This window comes from Ursus americanus, chromosome 30 (assembly GCF_024610735.1).
Source record: "Ursus americanus isolate L20-20 chromosome 30, mUrsAme1.1.p, whole genome shotgun sequence".
NCBI classification, from domain to species: domain Eukaryota; kingdom Metazoa; phylum Chordata; class Mammalia; order Carnivora; family Ursidae; genus Ursus; species Ursus americanus.
In genome coordinates this window covers 17,863,464-17,890,731 of record NC_142156.1, presented here as the reverse complement: position 1 = coordinate 17,890,731, position 27,268 = coordinate 17,863,464, and the positions used below count along the sequence as shown (strand labels likewise).

The 27,268-nt window shown below is 49.0% G+C and overlaps 1 protein-coding gene across 4 annotated transcripts in view; it reads left to right on the top strand.

The window, feature by feature from the left end:
• The window catches only part of CAMKK2 (calcium/calmodulin dependent protein kinase kinase 2), a 45,516-nt gene that overhangs the window by 202 nt on the left and 18,046 nt on the right, over positions 1-27,268 (top strand). For all 4 annotated transcript variants that reach the window (XM_045777282.2, XM_045777258.2, XM_045777266.2 and 1 more), the window contains exons 2-7: positions 14,102-14,595; positions 18,336-18,383; positions 19,065-19,118; positions 19,869-19,920; positions 20,281-20,414; positions 23,265-23,301. In XM_045777282.2, coding sequence (XP_045633238.1) covers positions 14,143-14,595; positions 18,336-18,383; positions 19,065-19,118; positions 19,869-19,920; positions 20,281-20,414; positions 23,265-23,301 — 778 coding nt within the window. In that variant the 5' untranslated portion in view covers positions 14,102-14,142. The remainder of the gene's footprint in view (positions 1-14,101; positions 14,596-18,335; positions 18,384-19,064; positions 19,119-19,868; positions 19,921-20,280; positions 20,415-23,264; positions 23,302-27,268) is intronic.

The window sequence follows — 27,268 nt, the reverse complement described above, 5'->3', positions numbered from 1 at the left end:
TCTCGGGGCGGGGGACCGCTGCCGGGATTGCAGACAAAGCCCTGAGGCCGGCCCCAGGTTCCCTCCACCGAGGGGACCCCACGTGCGCCGCCCCACGCTCCGCCACGTGGGGGACCCGGCCCCCCGGCGCCCCTGCCCCCGCGTCCTCGGAGCGCCTGGGGCCTTGGGGTGGCCTCCGTGGCTGGGCCGCGCCCGGCCCGGGGGGTGGCGGGGGCGGTCCCGGAGTTTGGAACCGATGTCACCCGGGCCGGGGCAGTCAAGGATCTTGGAGGCGGCCTAGGCCCACCTTCTCGCGTATGACAGGTGGGGAAAGCTCCCGAGTGCAGGAAAGGAGGGGGCCACTGGACTCTGAGCACCTCACCCCCGCACCCCGCTTGTCTTGGGGGCAAACCCGGGCCCCGGTGTGTTGGACCAACACCAGGGGCAGGACCCTGGATCAGCAGTTGCGGGGCTTGGGGACCTTTGCCTCTCCTATTTGGCCCTCTGCCTCCGCCCTCCGGAACCTCGCTGGCTGGTCTTTTTGACCTAAATTTACCTCCGGTCCGCAGCACTCAGTGAGTGTAGAGAGGTGCCGTCACCGGCACCCTCTGCTTGACTCTTGGGGATGCGGGGAGTCTGGGCCCAGCCCCGTTAAGCATTAGGTCTTGGTGCCTAGAATGCCACCCTATCTAGCCTCGAGCTCTTCCTGGCTCCCCCCACTCTCTGCACTGCCCAGTTTGGGAAGCGGGGTGTTTTCACAGCTCTGCCAGCCGCCCTGCTGCTCTCACTTGGCCCTGGGGAGGTTGCACTTTAGCCTCTCCTGTCTCCCTCAGAAGGTTGGGACGGAGGGATGCCGTTGGGGAGGGGGCGGGGAACTCAGTGCCCTCAGTAAGAGAGAGGCTTGCCCGCCTGGGGTGGGACGTGGAGGGTCCACTTCCTTAAAGGTAACTTTAACCTTCCCCAATGTGCAAGTCCCTACAGTCCTAGAGATAGAAACTTCATGTACCCTAGAGTGGTACTGTCATTTACCACACCCCCTCTCCTAGCTCTGCCCCCAGGGGAGGAGAGGATAGCTCTCTGTCCCCATAGGCTCCCACGTTCTCAGGGGGAGGTAGGGCAGCAACAAGGGGAGGGGTTTGGGGGAGTGAGCCCCCTCCTCCCAAACCACCCCACAAAAACATGCAAGTTAAGAATAAACGGTGTTCATGCTATGCAAATGCAGCTTTGAGGTGAGCCCTGGCACCTCCTTCCAGATTGCTCATCATAAACCCTTCCTATATAGAAAGCAGCTATTCCTAGTGAGAGCACAGTGAATTTTTGTAGTAAAAAGTAATAGCCATCATTTGATGAGCCCCCAAACACTGTGCTATGTGTTGATTATCTCATTTAATGCCTACCAACATCCTAGAGGCAGAGATTTTTATTCCCATTGTAGAGATGAGGAGGTCAAGGGTGGAAACAATCCTGCAGTGTTGCTAGGAATTAGTCTCCTTCTATAGAGGGATCAGAGAGGTGAAGCAGCTCGCCCAGGGTCACACAGCCAACACAGGCATGTCAGGCCCCTTGATCCTGTGCACTTTACCACCTCTCCTAGAGCAGGGTGCCTTGCAAGGCTGCCCTCAGCTTTTTGAGGGGCCCAGAATTGTTTACTCAGCCAGTTTAAGAGGACACAGATCTAAGCAGGCATGGTACTGATGCTGTTGACTTGTCTTTGCTCCCAGGTTGTTAGTGGGCTAGTAGCCAAACATATTCACCAATAACTCTGCAGTAACTCGTCAGGGGCAGTCCCACCTTCCTGGCAAGCGTTTGGAAAAGTGTCTGGTGACTTTTGGTTGTCAAAGCGATGCTAAGCACTTCTGGCTTCGGTGGGCAGGAGCCAAGGATGCCAAATGTCCGGCAAGCAGGCCAGATCCATGTCAGGCATGAAGTATTGTCCTGCCCTGAATGCCAGGAATGCCCCTGTTGAAAAACACCAGGAGGCATCAGTTTGCTGGAAATGAAGGGAGCAGAGGGCGGTGGAGTTCTGGAGAAATCTCTTGGCTGGTATGAATCCAGGAGGCTCCCAGAAAGAGGTGTCCTTTGTGCTCAGCCTTGAGTGATGGGCTTAGGAAAGAAAAAAAAAAAAAAAAAAAAAGGAGATTGGCTGGGAGTAGGAGGGGAAGGGTCTGACCTACCAGGGGAACTTTCTGCAGTAACCCAGAGTTCCCTCCTTGAGAACCTCAACCTGGATCCAAGATGGGCTGCTGGGTGGGGAGACACCTCTCTCAAGAGGAACTGGGTGGGGCAGGCCAAGCCTATTTTCAAGGCATTTTGGCTCAGATTTTAACGTGGGTTTCAGAGTCATCCTCATCCCATTATGAGCTCATTTAATAGAAGGGCTCAGAGAGGCAAAGTACTATAACTTGGTTAGGGTCGCTCGCAACCTTCCTCTCAGCATGCCACCTTCTGGTAGCTGTGGGAAGCAGAGAGTTCTCATTTCCTTTCCTTTCCTGGAGATTTGGGGCAAATGCTATTTCAGATTGTCCTTTGGGTCAGAGGGCCTTGTGTTGCTATTTTTCCCTGGATGTTTTGCTCTCCCAGTTAGCTCCTCCCCTTTGGGTTACAGGACCTGGGCATGGGGTTCAGGCACGCCTGGCTCCAGGGTGCTGCCTTGGCCTTCTCCCTCATTTCTGTGCCTTCTTTCTTGGAAGTGAAGGAAATTGCTTTCCACTTTTGGAATGGCCTTTTCTTCTTTCAGATTGTGCTTGTTCCCTTATTGACCTGTTAATATGTGACCTTTCGTGTCTGGCTTCTCTTTCTTGGAGCATAAATGTTTCCAAGGTTCATCCATGCTGTAGAATGTATCAGAGCTTCTCTTCTATGGCTTAGTATTCCCTTGTATGGATAGACCCATTTTGTTTATCCATTCATCAGTTGGTGGACACTGGGTTGTTTCCACCAGGAGGGTTTCTTAAGGCCACTTTATGCATTCCTCTGCCTCCTCAGTGCCCAGTTAATAAGCCTTTGGGCATAAGACATTATTTTGTCACTCTGTTTGCAGAGAGAAGGTGGTGGAAGGAAGCATCTCTGAAATCAGTTGGGGAACAGTTCCCAGGAGCAGGGTTTTCAGGACTCCCTCCATCTCAGCCCCTGCCGCTCCGCCGCAAGAATCCTGTTTCCTTCCAAAGCCCAGTGCCTCCAGGGTCCGTGCACAGGTGTGACATGTGTGATTTTTCAGGGAGAGTGTGGATTTCATTCGGTTCCATTTCTTCAGTCATGATGATCTATTAAATGTAGGTCCTCCTGTCATCTTTTGGCATGTATTTTGTGAGACTTCCTCCAGGTAAGTAAATCCACAATGTAGAGAAAGCCTCCCCAGACAGATGGAGCCCTAACCCTGTGGCCTGGCGTGGAGTCAGCGCAGTCTCCCCACAGCTTAGCTAGAAATGCCTACCACGGAGGAAGTCAGAAGTCTAGCAAACACCGAGCTGGGAGGAAGCCCAGAAAAGAGCAGCCCCTCAGCCCCTTCTGTTTGACAGCTGAGTAGGTGGGATGCAGAGAGGAGGGGAGAACAGGGTCTTCGGGAGCATTTACTGTGAGCAGACTTTCATATAGAAGATGGACTCCACAGCTACCTTCCAGGTAGGCCACAGTGGCTCCATTTTACAGATGAGAAAATCAAGGCCCAGGCCCCTGGGACTGTCTAGTATCCTGGCATACCTTCTAATCCTGAGCTCTCTGGTCTCCCTTGGCCTCCATATGTTGGCAGATGACGCCCATTTTCTTATAGAATAGAATCCCTCTTCTCCAGGAGGGTAGGGTTTTGCTGTCTGAAAAAATGATTTTAGGTGATTATTTTTTTCTTTCTTCCCTTCCTATTTCAAAGGAGTTGAGTGCTGTTGCTTATGGGGAGGACCTCTGGCTTTGGCATTCCCTGCCGGGGGAAAGTTCTTGACCGAAATGGGGAAGGAGTGATTTCAGCTGCTCGTGTTTTCTGTGTCTGTCGTGTTGGTAGTTATGCTGCTGAACTTTTTTCTTCAATTATGAAACATTTTAAGCATAGAGAAAAGCCAAGTTTTGTTTTGTTTTTTTGACTGGCTCATGTTTTTTGGAAGGCCGGATGGAAACAGGGCAGAACTAGGCGCCGTGTTTCTCTTAGCACTGGCTCTGGAACCCTGACGATATGTCACTAAACTGGACCCACACTTTTTGGGGGACTGGTGACAAGCCCCGTCCTGGGAGCTGAGGGACACTGGGATGTGGTCCCCGTCCCCGCAGAGCTCCCACGTGAATGGTCTGTGAACTCTTGGGGAGTGCTTTGGAAAAGATAAACAATTCTAGAATTTTCCCCTTTGAAAAGGAGAGAAAGAAAATTCCAAGAGTCTGTTGTACCCCCACCCCCACCCCATCCTGAAAGCTGCTGAGCAACTATTTTTATGTTGTCTCTTTTTATCCCATTTGCTTCTGTAAATAGTTGAGAGATGGCAGTTGCAGAGATAAAAATGTTAATCCCAACCTGGAGAGGAGAGGGGATGGTCCCGCAAGGAGATGCCCCTCTGCCCTCCCTTGGGCCTAGGCCAAGGTCTGGCCCCACTGCCCACAGGGGTGAGAGGTAGGAGGTGAGTGGATGGGGGAAGGGGCATCTGGCTGGTGTCTGAGATAAGCCTCTGCTGGAGAAGTTTAAATGGGGAACCAGTGGTTTGGGTGGGGGCGGGGTATGGAAGGAAGAACACCTCCCTCATGGGTTTTTACAAGTGCATTAGGATTTTGCTTTGGAAGCTTCTGGATGGAAAGAGATTTTATTTAGATTCATCTCAGATGGTTCTCCCAGTTTCTGTGTCCAGGTGTGGGGGGTTGGTCCCCCAGAGGCAGAGCAAGCTCCCAGCTCCTCCTTGCCCCTGGCTGGGGTTGCTTTGTGCTGGAAGACTGCGGAGGGAGGGAACTGGATTTAGCATCACCTCCAAACTGCAGAGAAGAGGGCAGGTGAAGGGCCGTGGGTGGGCAAGGCAGGGGTGCCTGTGGATTCGAGGCTGGCCCCCTCTACCTCTGACTTGTCAGGCTGCAGAGTGTTGGAGTCCGAGTTATTTCTTTCATTTGTTTCAAATCGTTATTTCTTTTCCAGTTGTTTCCCTGCCTCTTCCTTTGGTTCAGTGAAAGATTGAGTGGGAGGGGGGAAAGAAGTAAGATGGTTCCTACCTCCCCTGCCAGATAGCCCCCACACCTGCTCCACACCCACCCACTCACACTTCCTCCTCTTGAAGGCAGGGGCCATGGGGCACACCTGGCTTTAGATGTTTGGCTGCATGAATGGGGGGGCTCTCCATACTTCCTTACTGACCCAACAATATCCTCCAAGGAAGACACCTGCGCTTCATACTCTGTCTGTGCCCTGGCCCCCAGGGGGTCAGGACCCCTGGTTCTCATCCTGGCCTACCCCCGGACCTGCTGGGGTCCCTTGCGGAGGTCACCTCACCTCCCTGGGTCTCAGTGACTCCATCTGCAGCCCTGCGCCAGCAATGAAAGCCTCGGGCGTGTGCACTGATTCTTCTGACACATGTAAGCTAGGACGTGAAGTTCTATGCACACTTTGATTTATAGCTTGTGAAAAGTGATGCATGTGGACAAGACTTAGAGGGGAAGATGAAAAGAGTAACTAACGTTAGCATGGAGGGATTAGAGATAAAAATGTTTGTTTTGGTATAAATTCAAGCCAGTTGAGGGGTTTGAACTTGCTAGCCGTGGAAGTGCTTTCTTGGCAACAGCCCATGTTCAGGGAGCATGTGCTGTGTGCAGGAGAAGGGACGCGCTCTTGATCACCGTGTCCCACCTCTCCAGGAGCCTTTGGTTTACACCTGTGCTTTCTCAAAGTGCTGTGTGATTGTGGGCAAGTCACTGGGACTCTCTGCCTCAGTTTCCTCACCAGTGAAATAAGCATGGTGAGCATACCTGACGCATGAAGTTGTTCTGACAGTTAAATGAGATGATACATGCGAAGTGCTCAGAATAGTGCCTGGCACTTGGCAAGAGCTCCAGAGGGCTGGCTGCCATCTAATGCCACCATGGCCACTGCTACACTGATGCATTTCTTGTATCGAAGGTGCTGGTCTCTCTCTTTCCTTCACTCTGTCCTGTTCATTGGCCTTTCCTTTCCCCATTCTTGATTTTTTTTTTTCTTTAAGATGAAAGAGGGAAAAAAAATGACTTTGGAAGTTCTGGTTTCTGCCTGACTATCAAGGTGAGGGCTGTCTGGGTTACCAGGGGACCTGCAGCTGCCTGGCAGTTTGGCCTGGTTGAGAGCCTTATGGTGTAGGAAACTGTTGATCTGGCAGGGAGCTTAGTGGAGAAGCTTTTCTGTCATTCAGCTCTGTGTCTTCTGTCAGTCAGGACCCTTGGCTGTAAGTGACAAAAACCAATCACAGACTAACTTAAGCAAAAAATGGGCTCATGTAGTTAAAAGCTTCTGGTGTATATGGGCTTTAGGCGTGGCTGGATCCAGGTACTGAAACAGTGTCTCTGGCTTCAGTTCTTCTCTGTTGCCTCCCCTCTCCCTCTGTCGACTTCATTCTAAGGCAGGGTTCTTCCCAGCCCCTGATAACTCTAGAAATACATCCTTATTGCTCCAAGTTTCACAGAAAGATACATTCTCAATACTTCTGCCAAATCCTAGAATGAGACTTGGTGGTCTGACTTGAGTCATACATCTACTCTTGAATCAGATCTCTTGACCAGAGCAATTCATGCCTCATTGGCCAGGCTTAACTCATATGGGAATCCCTGAAGTTGATGGTACAGACAGCTTTGTGGAGTCACCTCTCACAAGAAAGAATGATTTCCTAAATGTAAATCAAGCTGCTGTTATTAGACTAAAGGAACATAGATTCTAAGCCAACTAAAGAAAACTTCTGAGCAGCCTTGGGATGAGTGATATAAACAACAGCCTCTAGCCAATATTTACTGAGTGCCAGCAGTGTTCTGGAAAGTTCTAGGTCCTGGAGTTGATCAGTAAACAAGAAAGGCAAAGCCACGCCTGTCACAAGTTAAGTCAGGCTGATGTCTGCACTCCCAAATCCTATGCATTTCTTTTCTGACCACCCTAAGACCCCATGTCTTCATACGCCCTTCTCAAGCAGGTTGAGGTCTTAGGAAGTCAGAGGAATGAGCTGTATGCTCCCCTTCGTTAGAGATTTTGCTCAGCCTGGACTTTATTTAGGATGCAATACATGGACATTTCAAGACTGTACTTGTAATTTTTAGCCCCTTCTCGAAAAACTCAGACCAATTTTAGCTTTTCCTGGAACCACTGCTTAACTTGGGGCAAATCAGTAAATCTTCCTGAACATTCATTTTCTCGTTGGTGAATTGAAATGGCTGGAGCCGGTGACCCCCGATGTGTGCCCTATTTAGCACTCAAGTCTGATGCATCTCCAAGCAGGGCCCGTAGGGGTGAGATAGGACAGGAGCTGTGGATAAAGGGGGCGGACGTGTGACCTGCACTCAGCCTGTCCTCAGTGTTGGGGAGGCAAGGGGGGGCGGTGAGGACTGTGGCACGCGGGCAGCTGTATCTCCTGTCCAAAGCCACAGTGAGCTGCTGCTGGGAGAGAATACGGGCCCAGTGCTGTTGGGGTGTCTGGTGCTTCAAGAGACTCTGGAAATTTTGCCTTTTATCTGAAATTTCCTGGCTTTGAGATGTTGACACCTCATTCAACTAGTTTAAGACACAGGGTAGACCAAGCAAAATATGTTGGTGGCCAGTTGTCACCTGAGAGTCACCATTTGCCACCCTTTTGCTCTAGGGACTGTGATGGGGACGGGGTCTGTGCACACTAAGCTGAAACCGGCATTATCCCTCCTGCCGTCTGACAAGGGGGGGCATTTGTCTCTGGGGAGACAGTCCGTTTCTGTGCCTCCAAGCTAAAGAGTGCTCGAGGAGGGACAGTCGTAAGGGTTGGTGTCACTGAATTGATAAGATTGTTTGGCTGGGCCAAGGCAGGAATCTGGAGTGTTCCTGCTGGCATCAAACCTTAGCACAGTGTGGGCCAGTCCTGCCGAGCTCCCCAGGTCTCCCGCTCCTGTGCTGGGAAACACCTCTGAATCTGTGGCCGCCGAGGCAGTGGCTTCTCTGGGTGGGCGGAGCTGTGTTAGTTTGCTAGGGCTGCTGTGACCACATACCACAAACTGGGGGTCTTCAACGACAGAACTGTTTGTCCCACAGTCGTGGGGGCCAGAAGCCCTTGATTAGGCGCTGGGAGGGAGACTCTGTTCCATCTTTCTCGGCTTCTGCTGGCTTGCCGGCAAGCTTTGGCCCTCCTTGGCTCGACAGGGCCTCACCAGATCTTGGCTTCCATGTTCTCATGTGTTCTTCCCTGTGAGGGTCTGTCTCTGGGTCCAGATTTTCCCGTTTTTGTAAGGACACCAGTCATATTCGAGTAGGACCCACCCTAGTGACCTCATTTTAACTTGATCACTTCTGTAAAGACCCTGTCTTCCAAATCAGGTTACATTCTCGGGTTCCAGGTTTACGACCCCAGCATATCTTTTTTTGGGGGGGAGGCACAATTCAATCTATAACAGGTGCCTAGTGGGGTCCCTGGGACTCTGCCCTGGGTTGCTTTTTGTGTTCTCCATCAACTTCCTACAAAGCTCTTGTGCTTCAGCCTCTCCAGCTTCCTTTCCACACATCCTCCGTGCCCTCACGCTCACACGCCTCCAGTCTGGGGAGCAGGGAGTGGTGCTTCTTTCTGTTCCTTCCACTCTCCCACGTCTTTCCTGCCTTGGGGCCTTCTCAGAAGTTCACTCCTCCTGGAACAAGTTCCTGCCCCCTCAGCACCTACTCACCCTGTAGGTCTCAGCCTAAATATAATTTCCTCAAGTGAGGCCTTCCTTGACCTGCCCCCCATTCCGATCTAAAGTGGGTCCCTTTGTTCTCTCTCTCTTTTTAAAAAAGATTTATTTATTTTAGAGAGAGAGAGTATGAGCAGGGAGACGGGCAGAGGGAGAGGGAGAGAGAATCTTCGAGCAGAGTCCCCACTGAGCACGGAGCCTGATGTGGGGCTCAGTCCCAGGACCCTGAGATCATGAACTGGGTCAAAATCAAGACTTGGCTGCTTAACCAACTGAGCCACATTCCCCCTATCTTCTCTTTTATCTTGTCCTGGTTTCTCCTCATTTGTACTTAATAGAGTCATTCGTGTACCTACTTTTTTTTTTTTAAGATTTTATTTATTTTTTTATTTTAGAGAGAGGGAGAGAGCAAGAGAGAGAGAGAGCATATGTGAGCATAAGCAGGGAGAGGGACAAAATGAGAGGGAAAGAATCTCAAGCAGGCTCTACACTGAGCACAGAGCCGTTGAAGGGTTCGATCGCACGACCCTGAGCTTATGACCCGAACGGAAACGAAGAGTCAGACGCTCAACTGACTAAGCCACCCAGGTACCCTGTGTACCGACTTTTAAGAAATCACATCTGTTTTGTTTATCCGCCGCATAGTAGGTCCTCAGCAGTTACTTGAAAGAACAAATGGGTGAGTGAATTTCCTTTAGGACCTCCCTGGGTCTCAGTTTCCCCACATAAGAGAGGATGTGTCTGGCCAAGCCTGTTATCCCAGGGAGGACATCGTCCCTGGCCTTGGCAGCGTCCTCACCGTTATCTGGGGCTCCTTTGTTATCCCATGGTGCCCGGGCCCTCAGGGAACCCCTTGCAGAGTGTGTCTCGGGTTGGGGCATGTCCCTGGCATACATGCTGGCTACTTGCTGGCTGGGCTCCTATGGTGTCTCTGCATTTGGTAAGCAGGCACAGGTTGGAAACAGCCCCCAGGAAATGGGAACGTGCTTCCTAGAGGTCTGTGCCACTTGGCTTCCTGGCAGAGGAAGGAGCGCTTCCCTTCATCCTGGCCCGGAGCCTGGTCCATCTGCTTCAGGAAGGGTCTGGTTGCTGTGCTGAGCCAGCCAGTGAGAGGTGGGGGAGCTTGGGGCTGCCAGCCCTGGGGGGGTGGGGAAGCCTTCAGGGGCAGAGAGAGGACACAGGTTTCAGGCAGGAGGCTCTGGGTAGAGGGCTCTTGGCATTTTGTCAAACCCAAGCAGTTTTGCAGAAAGGGCCTCCCCACCCCCCAATGGCCTGCTTAGCTGGCCTTGCCTTGCAAAGGGCCTGTGGGGATCAAATGACGCAGGCGGAATGGTTAGCCATACTTGGTGCACGGTAAGGGCTCGGTTGGTTTTTAGCTATTGCTGTTGTTATGCAAACCATTGTCTTTGTATGATTTTTTTTCCTCCTGGGCAGAGTGTTGATAGGTTTCATCAGATTCTTATGGAGACCTTGTAGGGTCAATCAGAACCCTGGCTTGGACTCTGTAGGGGTTAGTGGGGGAAGATCGCCCTCCTCAGGCTGAATGGCCGGCTTGCCTGTCAGGCCTCACTGGAACCAGGGGCTCCAAGTGGTCTCAAGGCACCGAGGTCTGGGCCCTCTTTCCTGAGACCTGGACACCTTTGCCCCTCCAGCATAGAGGCCTCATCTCCGTCCTGCCTCATCCAGACCTCCTCTCCTGCCTCCTCCAGACCTCAAGGGCCAAGGCCCTGGCCAGATGCCAGCTTGTCAAGGAGACTGATTAAAAGCAGCTTTGCTGGGGGCAGATGGCTTGGTGTCCTTGGCCTGGAGTGAGGATCGATAAGGAATTGTTTTTCTCTTGGCAAGAAAAAAAGTTCTCCATTGACTTTCTCAGGTGCTGCCAGACTAGTTTTCTTTTCAGGAACTCTACGGCCCTGTCAGAGGTGGCTCTGGGAGGGAGGGCAGGCCACTGGAGCTGCCCCCCTGCCCTGAGGGTGGCAGTCCCCTCTGGCCAGAGCGATGGAACCCACACGAGAGCAGGTTGGCTGGCTTGGACATCAGTACCTCATAGGGACATTCTGGAACCCAGCCTGGCAGGTAGTAGGCATTCAATAGGTAATTGTTGAAAGAATTAGCTTTTTGAGCATGTAATCGTGTACCAGACACGATACTGCGTGCTTAGCTCATTTAATCCTCATGACTGTTGGGTGACTGCCCATTTTATAGATAAGAAAACTGAGGCTGAGGGAGGCTAAGTCATTTGTATGTGGCCAGTCCAAGCAATGGAGCTTCAAGGGCCCTGCTTTTCCTTTCCTGAGGGATGCTTAACTGACTGAGCCACCCAGGTGCCCCAAAAATAAAATCTTAAAAAAAAAAAAAAAAAAAAGAATTCATGGTAACCAGTGGAAAGTTAGTTCTTCCCACCCTGTCCTCCTACTTCTGCAAACCATTTGTTTTCTCTGGAGGCCACTGTTAACCATTTTCTTTTATACCTTTTTGGAAATATGCTGTTGCATATACAATTATTTTCACACGTATGGCCTTTTCCCCCTACGCCAAAACAGCAGCATGCTAATGCTCTGTTTTTTTCCACATAGCAGTGTGTCTTCGAGCTAATTTATATCGGCTGTGTAGAGTCACCGCTTTTAAAATAAATGCATGTTTTTCTCCTGGGATACGTGTACCTAATCTTATTTACTCAGTCCCCTGTGGATGGTCATTTCAAACCACGCTATCAAAATACATCATTTTTTGCATGTGTGAGGGTGTCTGTAGGATAAATACTCAGGTGTGGAATTGCTAAGTCAAAGGTATGTGCATTTGGAATTTTGTTAGAAATTGGTGAATTTCCTTTCGTGAGGATGGTAGCAAGTCATACTCCCCGTAGCCTCACCAAAATAGTGCTGTGATGATACTTTTTGTCGTTGCCAATCTGATAGTTGAAAAAGTAGTAATTCCTTATAGTTTTATTATCATTATTTTCTTAATTTTTGTAAAATATACATAACACAAAATTTACCACTTTCACCATTTTTAGATGTACAGCTCACTGGCATTAATGATGTTCACAGTGTTGTTCAACCATCACCATTATCTGTTTCCAGGACTTTTTCATCACTCCAAACTGAACTCTGTACCCCTTAAACAATGACTTCCTGTCCCTCTCTCCTCAGGGGAGAGGTACCCTCTTTCTTCTGTCTGTATAATGTTGTCTATCCTAGGTCCCTCATTGAATTGCAGTCATACAATATTTGCCTTCTCCTATCTGGCTTGTTTCACTTAGCATGTTTTCAGAGTTCATCCATGGTGTAGCATGTGTTGGAACTTTATTCCTTTTTATGGCTGAATAATATTACATTGTATGGATAGAACATATTCATTTATTTATTTGACAGAGAGAGAGACGGTGAGAGAGGAAACACAAACAGGGGGAGTGGGGGAGGGAGAAGCAGGCTTCCTGCCGAGCTGGGAGCTGGATGCGGGGTGATCCCAGGACCCTGGGATCATGACCTGAGCCGAAGGCAGACACTTAACCACTGAGCCACCCAGGCTCCCCAGGATAGAACACATTCTTTTATCCATTCACAGTTGATGGCCACTTGGGTTGTTTCCCCATTTCGACTATGAATAGTGCTGTCAGGAGCAAGGGTGTATATGGATCTGTTTGGATCCCTATTTAATTCTTTTGGGTACATACCTGGGAGGGGAATTGCTGGATCCCATGGTCTTTCTGCAATTAACTTTTTGAGGACCCACCAGACCATTTCACTGTAGTTTTAATTTGCACTTTTCTTACTGTAACTAAGGCTGAGCATCTTGTCACACGATGGGGTTCTTTGTCGCTCTTTTACTGTGAACTCTGTGTTTGTAAATTGTACCTATGTCCGGGCTAGGACACTGCAGTGATTTTGCTAATGCTTTTCCCACTGGTCTTTCCCTCCTCCACAAGAGCAGGGACCCCACCCACTACATTACTGTCCGGATTGCTGGACACAGAAGCTGTTCCGTAATTACCTCTTACGGGACTATCCCAAGAAGGCAAGTGGCATTTCTCTGCCCCTCACCCAACTCCTCCAGGAAGCACTGGCTTTCTGCTCCCATCTGCGCACCTTCCTCTCTATCCCCTCACTGCCACACAGTGTCATCAAGAGATATCCTTTTATTCATTCATAAAATCTCTCTCCTCAGCACCACTGTCTGCCTGGCACCTTTGTGATGGGGGTGATCCGTGTGGAGCCGCCACCATTAGCATCCGTGGATGTACTCCCTGAATCCTTGTGGCACCTGTGACATTTGTCCAGCAGAATTTGTCAAACACATGAACCAAAGGTTAATAATCTGTCCCAGGGATGGAAGAAATTGCCGGTCTAAGGAAGTGTCAACTTTTTTTTTTTTTTTTAAATTCACATAACACGAACTTCACTTAAAAATGAACACTTCAGTGCCACTTAGTACACTGACGGTTTTGTGCCATCACCACATCTGTTTAATTCCAGGACATGGTCATCACCCCAGGAGACCCTGTACCCATGAGCAAGTCGCTCCATTCTCCCCAACACCTCCTCAGTTCTAGGCAACTGCTAATCTACTTTCCGTTTCTATGGATTTGCCTATTCTAGAAATTTCAAATGAAGAGAGTTATACATGCTATCGTGAATAGTGCTATTCAGGTGTATACCTAGAAACAGAATTGCTGGGTCATGTGGTCATTCTCCATTTAGGTTTTTTGAGGAACTGCCTCAAAAAGTATTTGATGTCTTTTTTTTTTTCCCTATACTCCTGTTGTGGGGCTTGAACTCATGACCCTGATATCAAGAGTTGCATGCTCTACCGATGGAGCCAGCCAGGTGCTCAGATGTCAATCTTTTCACTTCCTGTTTGCCTTACACCTGGCAAGCACCAACTAGGGTGCCGAACTAGGAAAACGTTAAATAATAAATATGAAAAAAAAAAAAAAAGTGGTGGTGGTGGGGAAACAGGCAATTCTAGGCCCAAATCCCAGTTTAGCAACAATCGGCTTGGGCTGGAAGTAGCTGCCGCCTCTGTAGGGGGCAGGCGTACCTCTATTTTGGGGTTTGCTCATACTTGGTTCCTACAGAGATGGAGTTTGGAATTCGTCTGTGTGTGGAGGGGCTTTTCAAATAAGGAAATGTGGAGTAGGCTCATCTGTATAGACTTAAGATCACATCACATCATGTTTTGCAAGATTTTTTCGGGATGTCAGCTGGAGGCGGGAGTGAGGTCCCCGGAGCAGCGCGCCCAGGAGCAGCTGGCTTCCCCTGCCCTGCGCGCAGCGGGCGGCTGACCCTTCCTCTCTCCGCAGGTGGCGCTGCTGCCGGATGGGAGTGGCCGGGCGCTCGCACCATGTCATCATGCGTCTCTAGCCAGCCCAGCAGCGACCCGGCCGCCCTCCAGGATGAGCTGGGGGGCGGTGGCGGCAGCGGCAGCGAAGGCCAGAAGCCCTGTGAGGCCCTGCAGGGCCTCTCGTCCCTGAGCATCCGCCTGGGCATGGAGTCCTTCATCGTGGTCACCGAGTGTGAGCCGGGCTGCGCGGTGGACCGCAGCCTGGCCCGGGACCGGCCCCTGGAGGCCGATGGCCGAGAGGTGCCCCTCGACGCCTCGGCCTCCGGGCCCCAGGCGCGGCCCCAGCTGTGCAGTCGCAAGCTCTCTCTGCAGGAGCGGTCCCAGCTGGACGCGAACGGACGCTGCGGCCACCCGGCCCTGGCCCACTCTCCCGTGGGCTCCCCGCAGTCCTCGCCGCGGCTGCCCCGGAGGCCCACGGTGGAGTCCCACCACGTCTCCATCACCGGCATGCAGGTGTGTGAGCTGGCCGAGCCCGCGGGGTCCTCTGTTAGCTGACGCTCCCCCAGAACGCCGATTTGGGAGGTGACCCCAGGAAACCCAGGTGGGGGTGGGAAGCGAGGGTGGAAGAGAAGGAGGTTAACAAAGGGCGCATGAGGAAACTGGTTGCCACCATGCCCAACTGGGGCTCCATCTCTGGGGAATCCTGTTTGACAGTGTAGAAAGTTCTGTACCTCAGAGTTATCCTGCCTGAGGACCAAGGGAGCTGGGCTGTTCATACCAGCTCCTGGCAGTTGCTGGGGAGGGCTGCTGGGGGCAGGTGACCTGCCCTGAGAGTGGGCACAGCTGCTCTGGGGCCAAAGAGAGCGTCCAGCTGAGATGCAGGCACTGGTGGATGGAGTTGTGCTGGGGATGGGGGTCAGTGAGAAGCCTCCTGGCCTAGCAGTAGGGCACCAGGCACTGCTGTCAGCACTGTACGTGTCTTTAGAACTCAGAGCCCCACTAGGGCTCACCCGGCCCTGAGTGATCTGCCCCTGCCCCCTCTCCCGCCCCATATCCTGTCTTTCTGCTATTGACTCACAGGGCTCCATCCACATTGCCTTCTTTGTATTCCTCAGATATCCATGCTCATTCCCTCCATTAGGCCTTTATCCCTGCTGTCCTGTCTGCTCAGAAACACCCCCCCGCCCCCGCCAGCCAGTCTTTGCAGGGCCATCTCCCTCTGACAGACACATTTCAACTCAAATGTCTCCTTCTCTGAAAGGCCTCTCTGACCACCCTCTATAAGCAGCCTCAGCTCCCAGCCCCTCTTCCCTGTCACCCTGTTGACGTGACACTCATCACCATCTGATTATCTGTGTGTCTGTTGAATGGTTTTTGGTCTGTCTCCCAGCTAGAATGTAAGGAGCTAGAATGTAAGAATGTAGAAGGAAAAATCCTGTCCACCATCATGTCCCCAGTGCCTAGCACAGTACTCGCACATAGTAGGAGCACAGAAATATTTGTTGAAGGACTGAGTGAATTTAATTGGAAAAAGCATGGACACCGAGAATGGCTTTCTAAAGGGGTCGATATTTAACTATATTTTGAGGGCTAGGTAGGATTTTCATAATTGGAGATGGGTACACACAGAGTTCACTGCAGGGGAATGCACAGCATGAGCAAAGGCCCAGAGGTAGAAGACAGGATGTGGGGGAAAGGGCAGTCAGGGGTTCAGTTAGCTGAAGAATAGGGCCCACATAGGGAGCACCACGGCAACAGGGCTAGAGGGAGAGTTTGGATTTATTTCAGTTAGAATTGAGTCAGCCTAGAGCCACAGTAGTGGCTTTAACACAATAGGGCTTATTTATCATATAAAATAAATCTGGAGGTAGACATTTGGGAACCTGTGTGGTGGTCCTGTTATTGTTGTCCTTAAAACCTCATGGTCTCAAGATGGCTGCTGTGACTGTAGCCCTCACAGCTTCATTCCAGACAGGAAGAAGGAACAGGGAAGAAGATTAAAAGTCATCTGCCTTCTAAGTTAGTCCTTTTTCCTGGAAACTCTACCCAACAACTTCTGCCTACTCCTGCTGCCCAGAACATAGACAATGTGGCCACTAGCTGTAAGAGAGGCTGGGAAATGGTTTTCCAGCCTGGGACATTGCCACCCAGCTATCCATTTATAAGGAAGAAAGGGGAGCCTCGTATTTGGTTGGCAACTAGGCAACTGTGCCAAGGTCAGAGGAGTGGAGTCAGGACTTGACCCTGGAAGCATCAGGGCCTGATGGGACCAGAGTGGAATCTGGAAGATGAGTTCAGCAGCATTTAGGGCTTAGATTAGGGGCAGCGAGACCCCTTAGGACAGCTCTGCAGGGCCCCACTTCTGCCCGTCACATCCCTCTAGGACTCAAGGGAATGAAATCAACACTGGAAAGAAACAGTGGAAGCAACCTAAAATGTCCCCTGGTGAAGGGAGGGCTCTGTGAGCCGAGGAGTACTATACAGCAGGTCAAAAGACACAGGTCTGTGTGAACACTCTGACATGGAACTGTCTCCAGTGACGTTGTTGAGTGAGAAATGATCTAGTGTGACATCCTTTTTGCCTCCCCAAACCCCATCCCAAAACGATGCTCTGTATTTTCAACAGGTGCATGTATGCGTGTATTTACATAGAGAAAGGCCTGGAAGTTTATGCACCAAACTGATGTCAAGGTTCGGGGAAAGGGTTAGAATTGGGGTGGGGGTTTCAAGGGAAGTGTTGGGCTTATCTGTAACACTGGAAGGGTTATTTTCTATCATGTTTCTTTTCCCAGTTTTACTTCTTGTATCACCTAACATTCCTCCCTAACTATGTTGAGGTATAATTGAAGTAAAACAAAGTGCACATTGTTTCAAGTGTCCAGTACGATCAGTCCTGATATATGCATACATCTGTGAAACCATCACCCCAGTCAAGATCACAGAGCTTCCCCGCACACCCGATGACACATCCCTCCCCCTTCTTCCCCTTTCCCAGGTAACTGCTGACCTGCTTTTTAGCATTATAGGTTAGTCTGCAAGTTCAAGAACTTTCTGTAAGTGGAATCATCTAGTATGTACTCTTTTTTGGGCTTAGCTTCTTTGATGGCATGATGATTTCAAGATTTGTCCGTGTTGTCACATGCTTCCTTTTTATGGCTAACTAGCATTCCATTGTCTGCAATGGACCACTGTTAGTTTATCCATTTACCTGTCAGTGGGCGTTTGAGTTGTTTCCAGTGTTTGACTATTACACATGGAGCTGTTTCGAGCATTTGTCTGTAAGCCTTTGCACGGACACCAGTTTTCACACCTCTTAGATGAACAACTAGAGCAGAATGGCTATATCCTAGAGGAGGCGTTTGTTAAGAAACTGCTCACCTGTTTTCCGAAGAGGCTGTGCCGTTTTAAATTCCTACCAGCGGTGTGCAAAGCTTGTCCCTGCCCTACATTATTCTGACAACACTTGGTATGGTCAGTCTTGGATATTAGCCAATCTAATGGGTGTGGTTTTAATTTATATTTCCCCCATGAGTCATGATGTTGAGCCTCCTTTTTTTTTTTTTTCTTTTGGAACTTCTTTTCATGTGCTTACTGGTAATTTGTATATCTTCTTTTTAAAAATGAGGGTGTTGTTATTAATGAGTTATAAGAGTTCTTTATCTATCTGGATGCCAGTCTGATGTGTTGCAAATAGCTTCTCTCAGGCTGTGGCTTGCCTTTTGGTTCCTTAATAGTGAGTGTCTCAAAGAGTGAAGGTTTTTTTGTTTTTTTTTTTCCCCTCAAAGAGCAAAGGTTTTAATTTTGATGAAATCCAGTTTATCACTTGTTTCCTTTTATATCTTGTACTTTTTGTACAAAAAGAACCTTTGAGAAACCGTTAGGAAACCATTGTCTGCCTCACGGTCACTCAGATATTCTCCACTTTATGTTACTTTACGTTTTTCTAGGACAGCATAGTCCTTAGATCGGATTGTTTAATTTAAAATCAACATTTTGGGAACACCTCTTAAAAATGGGTATTAAAAAGAGTACATACTGTATGATCACCTTTTTACAATGTACAAAAACTATGCTGTTAGAAGTCAGGGTAGTGGTCATCCTGCAGAGGGGCCAGTGTCTGGGAGATGCTTCTGGGGGGCTGGGAGAATTCTCTTTCCTGATTTGGGTCCTGGTTCATGTGTTTGTTTTATGAAAAAGGTATTGAGCTGCAAACTTACAATTCATATTCTGTGTGTTTCTACTTAACTTTCCAGGATTGTGTACAACTGAATCAGTATACACTGAAGGATGAAATTGGAAAGGTAAATAGCCCAGGAACCAGGCTGGTTTTCTACATCTACCAAGAATGTCTCAGTTACAGTGGAGGGAACCCGCTAGAGCTGGGAGTGGGTAGAAGCCCTTGGAGGAGAGATTGTGAGGGAGGGTTTTGTCATCAACGGTCCATCTGGTTTATTTTCTTTCTGCTTCATAATATTAATGTGTTTCCACAAAAGCTCAGACAGCTTCGAGGGAATTCCATATCACCAATATTAGTGTTTTTTTTTTTCTCTCTAAGGTACTGTCACATCTGTTTTTGCTTTTATTTCAGCCAATGGGCAGTATCATTGCAGGGGTCAAAAACTCAAATGCCAACAGAAAGCAAGTGAGTGATATAAATGAGCAAAGCATGCTAGGTCTAAGGCAGTAGGGAGTGGTGAGGACTGTGGCAAACTGTTAACATGGGAAATGATTATGGGTCTATATGGCCAGATCTTCTGATTTTTTTCAAAAGGAGCTGAGAATTTAGATTTTTATATCTGATCTTTCTGTTTTTAAATGTTGGCAACTTATTCAAACTTCCTAAAAACTGCAGATGCACCAAAAATGTAATTGCAGAGCAGATTTGGCCATTTGGCTGCTGGTTTGCAACCCCTGTATTAAGGTCCTCATTTTGCAGATTGTAACTTCTGGATAGTATGTCATGGGCATCTCCCTTTATCCAGGGCTCCTATGGCGTGGTCAAGTTGGCCTACAATGAAAATGACAATACCTACTATGTAAGTATCCACTTCACCCCCGCCCCCCCCCCGCCCCCCCCGCCCTCACCATTTGTCCAAAGCAAAAGCCATCTTTCCAGAACTTGGTTTCCTGGAACATTTTCTTTGCTGTTGTCTCATTTTATTCTTAGGTCACTTCATTTTGTGCATTAGGAGGGATGTGGTGTTCCCACTATACAGATGTGGAAATGGGGAGGCAATGTGATTGGCTCAGAAAGAAAATGGATAAATTCAGCAAATGTCTCCTATCCTTACTCCGGGCTACCATTTCTACATCCTTCATAGCACTAAGAACCAGGTGGTAGTGAGACAGATTGCCCTTGTAGCTGAAGCTTTGGGTCAGTCCAGTATGGGTTCAAATGCTGGCTCTCCCATCTGCCACCTGTGTATCCTTGGCCAAGTGACGTAACACCTGAGCCTCAGTTTTCCCATGTGTAAAACAGCCAGTCCCTCATCCATCACTGCAGCTTACTAGTGTCTTGATTCAGTTGTAGCAAGTCCCAGGGCGTGTGGTCCCAGCTAGGAGAGCTGACCTGGAACCTCAGATGCACCGTCAGGGCTGGGAGGACCCTGGCAGTCTAGCCTCCAGGCCCCCTGCTGCTGCTTGACCCACTCCGATGACGAAGCGCTCACTACATTGTCCCGAGGCTTCCAGGGCACCGAGAGCTTTGGCAGGCCTAGGCGTGGAGGGAACTCTCCCTCTCCCTTCCTCTCCATTTTAACTGAGACGCGGGGTCTTTCCTCCCGCAGGCGATGAAGGTGCTGTCCAAAAAGAAGCTGATCCGACAGGCGGGCTTTCCACGTGAGTTTGGTGGGCCAGGCCTCTGTTCCTGCGGGCAGGGCTGGGGCACAACAGAGAAGATCCCATTGAATGGTGTCCCCTGCAGAGAGTGCCCGGGTAGAGGCCCCAAAGACTCCTGTCACTATGGCCTGGGGTATGGCATGGGAAGGAGGGGACAGAAAGCAGAGCAAGGGGGCTGGGTCTCCAGCCTCACTGATTTCCAGCAGCAGAGGAGACAGATGAGAGGAGCAGGCTACTTATGGCCCCTGGTGACATCAGCTACTACTCCAGCCCTGCCAAGACCCCCTCACTTGGGTTGCCCCCCATTTGCAGAGGAAAAGCTCTTTGCCCTGACCCTGGGATGGTCTGTGTCTCCTTCAGGTCGTCCCCCACCCCGAGGCACACGGCCAGCCCCTGGAGGCTGCATCCAGCCTAGGGGCCCCATTGAGCAGGTGTACCAGGAAATCGCCATCCTCAAGAAGCTAGACCACCCCAATGTGGTGAAGCTGGTGGAGGTGAGCTGGGGGGACAGGGAGGAGGAAGACAAGAATGGTGATCGTCCAGGCACAGCTCTGTTATTACCCAAACGCTGCACCACTAGTTTTTAGGGAGAGCCACGCCATGTTAAATAGCTGTTGCAGGGCTTAGTAGTAGTTATCGCTCCAAGTTCCTTCACCCCTGTCCTTTCATGTTATCCTCACCCTTCCCTAAGACTATTTATTATTCCCATTTTACAGATAAAGACACTGAAGGTCAGAGGGACACTGAGACTGGCCCTTCACCCATTTTTGTCTTTGGAGCTGGTTCTCTTTCTCATATATATATGGTTTTAGCACAAAAGCAGTCATATGCATGTAAACAAATGGGCATGGCTGTGTTCTAATAAAACTTTATTTGCAAAAAACAGGCAGAGGGCCAGATTTGGCTTGCATGCTATATTTGCCATCCACTGTTCTAGATCAGCAGTTCCCACACTTTTTGGTCTCAGTATTCCTTTATGGCCTTCGGAATTATTGAAGACCCCAAAAAGGTTTTGCTTATGTGGGTTGTATTTATTATTTGCCATATTAAGATTTAAAACTGAGAAGTTTAAAAGTTATTTATTAATTCATTTAAAAACAATAACAGTCCTATTATATAACAATATGTTTTCTGAAAAATAAGTATCCTTTCTGAAAAAAATTTAAGAAGAGTGGTGTTTTACATTTTATTTTTTAAAAAATATTTATTTATTTATTTGAGAGAGAGAGAGAGCGTGGTGGGCAGGAGCAGAGGGAGAGGGAGACATAGTCCCAGGCAGACTCTGCGCAGAGCATGGAGCCCGACACAGAGCTCGATCCCAGGGTCCCGAGATCACAACCTGAGCTGAAACCAGGAGTCAGACACTTAATGGACTGCGCCACCCAGGCGCCCTGGCATTTTACATTTTTGCAAATTTCTGTTGTTGTTAACATCTGGCTTAATAGAAGATAGCTGGATTCTCGTATCTCCTCTTGTGTTCAGCCTGTGGTGACTTTGCATGCCATGTGGTTTCTCGTTTCTCTACTGGTAGAGAATGAGAGTAGAAAGGGCAAATATTTTCTTATTTTATTTTATATAATAATATTTTTTTTTAACTTGAGAGAGAGAGACAGAGATAGAGCACGAGCAGGGAGAAGATGGTGGAGAGGGAGAAGCAGGCTCCCCACTAAGCAGGGAGCCCAGTGCAGGGCTTGATCCCAGGACCCTGGGATCGTGACCTGAGCCATAGGCAGACGCTTAAACGACTGAGCCACCCAGGCGCTCCTTATCTTAGTTTTAGTGTGAAAATTGTTTTGACCTCATGAACTCCCTGAAAGCATCTTGGGGATCCCTAGAAGTCCCCGAACCACATTTGGAGCATCTCTGGTCTGGATGACAGGACTTGTAAATGGCATGTGATAAAGTATGTAATTGGACGGGTGTTCGCGGTGCTGCAGGAGCATGGAGTGAGAGCAGCCAGCCAGCCCAAACCACTGAGGAAGGCTTCTCAGGGGAGCAGATGTTTGAGATGACTCTGGTTGTTCCCTGGATGGAGATAACAGGGAAAAGACAGGGAAGGTCATCCCAGAGGAAGGAACAGCATGTGCAAAGGGCCGGTGTCCTCTCGGGGTACACTCCTGCCTTTAGTGGGTGTGAGGGTTAGCAGCCATGCCCTCCTGGGGCTTGTCAGGTGTGGGCTCAATGTAAGCCATGCCCTGGGTCTGACTCCCCCCACAGAGCAGGGCTCTAGGGCTTAGGGCTCCATTCCTCTCTCAGGGCTCTTGTCCTGTAGATCTTGGTTGACTGGGGAAGGTGAGGATGATGTGGGAAGAGGCAGGAGGACCAGTCTAGCCAAGGAGCCTGCCTTTGTTTCTTCCCAAAGGAGAGGGACGGTGGCTGCAGGCTGTCTCCACCTGTCACACTGAGTTTCACAGTCTCAATTTGCTGATGCTGGAGTCAGCCATCTTAGAGGAAGCTCAAGGACACATGGTTAGCGAGTGGCTCTGGGTCCTGGTGGGATCTCCCTGGTCCCCACTGCCCTGTGGTGTCTGACCTGTCTACCCATCAAGACTGCTGGCCAGCCTGCCTATTGGGCAAACCTCAGACATTTATCAGATGGACATGGACATTCATCAGGCCTTTCCTGAGCACCGACTATGAGCCTTGTCCTGTACAGGGCACCACGGAGGCAACTGCCGTTTGCAGAGAGGGACAAGATAGAAATAAGTGACGAGCTGAAAGCAGGATGGCCGTAAGAGGAGAGCGAGGACAAGCCACGGCGGTTCCAGGCAGGAGGATGTCTTCTCTTACAGGGGGCAGGAGGTCAGGGGGTGCTTCATGGGGGAGTCGGAGGAGCCTAGACAGGATTTGAATTTCCACCCTGAGCATCAGTCCACCGACTCCTAGGAGACAGGTGGGATTCTTATTGAAGCTGAGACATTTCCCAGGGGAGGAATTTAAAAAAAAAAATTTTTTTTTTCTTAAGTAATCTTTACTCTCAACATGGGGCTCAAACTCACAACCCTGAGATCAAGAGTTGCTTGCTCGACTCACTGAGCCAGCCGGGCGCCCCCATTTTCCAGGGGAGGAATTTGCCCCTCCCTTTTGTAACCTCTTTTCTAGGTGTTTTGGACCCTTGAGGATTGGGCTAGAAGGTGCCTGTTTTCCAGATGGCCGTTTGGATCGCACACTCTGGGTTTTTTCCTGTGCCCTTCATCTTAACCAGGAAAATCAGTGGAAAGCACAGCCCTCCCGCTGGCAAATGCAGTCGTGTGGATGGTGCTTCTTCCCTGCTCATATCATTTCTCTCTCTTCCTCTCCCCTGCTCCTCATCTCCGGCCTGTTCCATGTGGCTGTGCCAACAGGTCCTGGATGACCCCAATGAGGACCATCTGTACATGGGTAAGAGAGCCCTTGCCATCCACTGCCCTTGCTGAGGCAGCTGCACCTGCCAAAGCCCAGGGGTCTTTCGAGTGTACCCTGTCCCTGGCATCTCCTGCCAAAGCTGGGCCCCGCAGTGAGCCACACGTGAGGCTGCAGCCCTGCTTTGAAGCAGGAGGTGGAAGGGAGTGCTTGCTGGGGCTTTATCTGGAGGTCCTATTCATTCATTTGTAAATGTTTACTGAGCACCTGCTAATGCTGGGCATGTTGTAGGCACTAAGGATGCAGTGGTGAGTGAGAAAGATGAGGCTCCCGCTCTTGTCTGACAGTCTAGTCAGGGAAGACAGTCCACACCTACATAAGCCAGTTAACTTCTGATAGATCCTCTGAAGAAGGTTAAACAGGGTGACCTGAGAGAGAGGGATTGAGGGGCCACTTCACATATGAGGTGATGATTTGGCACCTGAATGTCAAAGACACAGCCCTGTTACATGTGGGTAAGAGCATTCCGGGCAAAGGGAACAGCAGGTGCAGAGGCCCTGAGGCTGGTGAGAGTTTTGCGTGTGTTGAGAAAATGTGGCTGTTACAGGGTAAACCGGGGAGAAGGGATGGGGATGAGGATGGAGAGCCTGAGGCCACGCTGGGGCATTGGGAGCCTGGAGGGCACTGCACAAAGAAATGGAAGGACGCAGGCATGTCCTCAGAGACTTGATTTTTAAAAACTGGTGAGGACATGGGATAGCCCTCTGTCAGCTCTGAGCATAGGTACTGATGAAGGAAGGAAGGGCAGGACTAATTCAAAACTGGATAGCAGACTGTTGGGCCCAGGAATGCATGACAGGTCACGTGTCCTTGCAATATGGCTTGGATGGGCATTTAAACGAGCCTGTGCCCTTCAAGTGGGTATAGGTGAGAGCCGGGAGGGGTATCCAGGAGGTGAGGGGAGTGGGCACGAGCTCAGCCTGGGATCCAGAAGTCTCCTGGATGAGCACAGGGATGATCCTTTGTTGCACAGGAAGTGATTATGTGGGTTTGGGCTCGAATGGGTCTAGTTTGAAAACAGCCCAGAGCTCATTTTCTTCTCACATAGTTGCTGTGGTTCAGTTCTGAGGAAGTGTTGTAGCTTAGGACATTTTATTTTTCATTCCCCCTCCTCTTCCCTGTCCCAGGTTTTTATTATGACAAATGTTAAGCCTACAGAAAAGTTGAAAGAATAGTACAATGAATACTGTATACCTACCACCCAGATTCAACAGTTAATAATTTTTTTGTCAGATTTGCTTTATCAGCCTAGCCACCCACCTAACCATTTCTGTATTTTTTTTGCTGAACTATCCAGAATGTAAAGTAGCAGACATCTTGACACTTCAGCCCCTGAATACTTCAGTGTACATCTCATGTAGGGACATTCTCCTGTATGGTCACAATACCATTATTACATCTGAAAAAGTTAATGCAAGTTCCCTAAGAGCATCTAATGCCTAGTCCATGTTCAAATTTTAGAACTCTCATTTTTTAATTTTTTTGCCAGTTTGTTTATAAATTTTAGAAATTATAAAATCTTCCTATAGAAATAATTTAGAAGCAACAGAGTAAATAACTTCAGATATGTTAATTTTTTTTTTTTTTTTTTTTTTAGGATTTTACTTATTTATCTGAGAGAGAGCATGAGCAGGGGGAGGGACAGAGGGAGAGGGAGAAGCAGACTCCCTGCTGATCAGAGAGCCGGAAGTGGGTCTCGATCTCAGGACCCCGGGATCATGACCTGAGCTAAAGGCAGACGCTTAACTGACTGAGCTACCCAGGTGCCCCTAGATAGGTTAACGTTAAAAAATTATGTAAGAAAGAAACATTATAAAAATGTGCACGATACAGACTTGTAATATTTCTCAAAATGTGGTACCATCACCTCTTCAAATATATGCAATGATTTTAGGTGGTACATGGATAGACATTTAAAAATTTTTTTTAGATTTAATTTATCATTGTATAGGAAAAACTAAAGCAGCACATTAAACTCATGATTTCATGGATGTCATTACCTAGGATAAGGCTAAAAATGTAAAAACTGAGTCAATTTAAAGAAAAATATGAAGTAAATAATAGTTTATGTGGCATATAGATATGGCCAGATGATAAACATGGTAGGCAAATGAGGGAAGTTTGGGGGAACTGTAGCAGAAATCATAAACTGTAAAAGATAATTTTTAGCCCAGAATGGCATTCCCAGCGTAATTTGCCCACCTGGGGCTCCTGACCTGACTCTCCATGGCTTTGGGCCATTTCTGAGGAGGTTGGTTGTTCATTCAACAAACATTATAGTTTGTCAGGCCCTGTTCTAGGTTTATTAGGAAACAAAAAGAACACCCTGCCCTCAGGGCCCTTTATCCCTCCAATAAGGACAGACGGACACCCTCGGTACCTAAGTATTATGCTTAGCCTTCGAAGGTGACAACACCATAGGGAAAAAAGCAAACCTGAGCAGGGTCAGGGGAGCCAGAATTTCCAGTTTGGGGGATTGGGAGATAGAGTGGCTCCTTGAGGTGCTTCCCTGAGGTGACATTTGTGCAGGACAGTGGGGACCAAATGGGAGAGAGCATTTTACCCCATTGTAAGACTCTGCCTTTTACTGTGAGCAAGAGGGGAGCCATTGAGAGGCAGCTTCATGGACAGAGTTTTTCTCGTTTTGAGGCAGCATTGTCGAAGGGAGCCAGCCCGATGTTTGGTATGTGATTCTAGCGGTTTTGAAAATCCTGACAGGGTTATATTTTAGTTTCCAGCCATGGATGTGTGTCGAGGACAGACAGGGTAGCGCCTGGGGCTGGGTAGCAGGTATTAGCAAGGGTCCCACAACTGCAGGCCTCACCCCCAAAGAGCATAGAACACCCAGTATTTCTCGAGGCTAAAAACTTCCCACCCCTGCTCAAACCCAGGAGGGGGGTTAAACTATTAGTGACTGAAAACAGACCTGTTTCAACACGCTGGCTTCCTCCAGGCCAACCATGTTACTGTGCTTGAGAGGAAGCACATAAATTCATGAAGCAGCTCTTGAAAGTTGAGTCTTCCAGAATGAAGGTGGGATAGGCCGGAGCTGAAAGGACCAGCGCTCCTGTCTATGGAAACCTTACCTTCGGTGCCATTGTTTTTTGCTTCTAACCACAGCCTAAAGCCACGGATCTGCCCTAACTTGGGTTTGCCCAACACTGGCTGATGAACCTGAAGACAAGGAGGGGCCCGAGGTAGCTAAGTTCCTTTTCTGGTCTTTTTATCTGAGGAGGCGGCCTCTTGTCCCTCAGCCACCTTAGCCCTTAGAGATCTTTGAAACAACTTTTTGGTTTCTTCGGTAAGAAACTCTAATGTGGGTAGATAATTCTAGAACAACAGACAGTTCCAGAGTTATTCTCCACTTGATTTTGAAATTCACTGTGTGCGTTTTTCACTTCTAAAAGATAGCTTCGGGGTGTTACACGCAAGTAATGAATCATGGAACTTTATATCAAAAACTAGGAATGTACTGTATGATGACTAACATAATATAATAAAAAAATATTAAAAAAAAAGGATAGCTTCGTGTTCCCAGTTATGTTTGTCCAAGTAGGACAAAATTAAAATAACTATGCAACATGACCCAGTAATTCTACTCTTAGGTATACCCCCCCCAAACTGAAAATAGATATCCACACAAGTACTTGTACGAGAATGCTTGTACGTGAATGTTCGTGGCAGCATTGTTCACAATAGCCAAAACGTGGAAACAACCCAAATGTTCATTAGCTAATGACTGGATGCTCAGAATGTGGCCTGTCCACACAGTGGAAGAGTATTCAGCCATAAAAAGGAGTGAAGTACTGATTGATGCTTTGACATGAATGAACCTTGAAAATATGGTGCTAAGTGAAAAAGCCAGTCACAAAAGGTCACAGAAATGTATGATTCCATAGATGTGAAATGTGAAGAATAGGCAAATCCATAGGAAGAGAAATCAGAT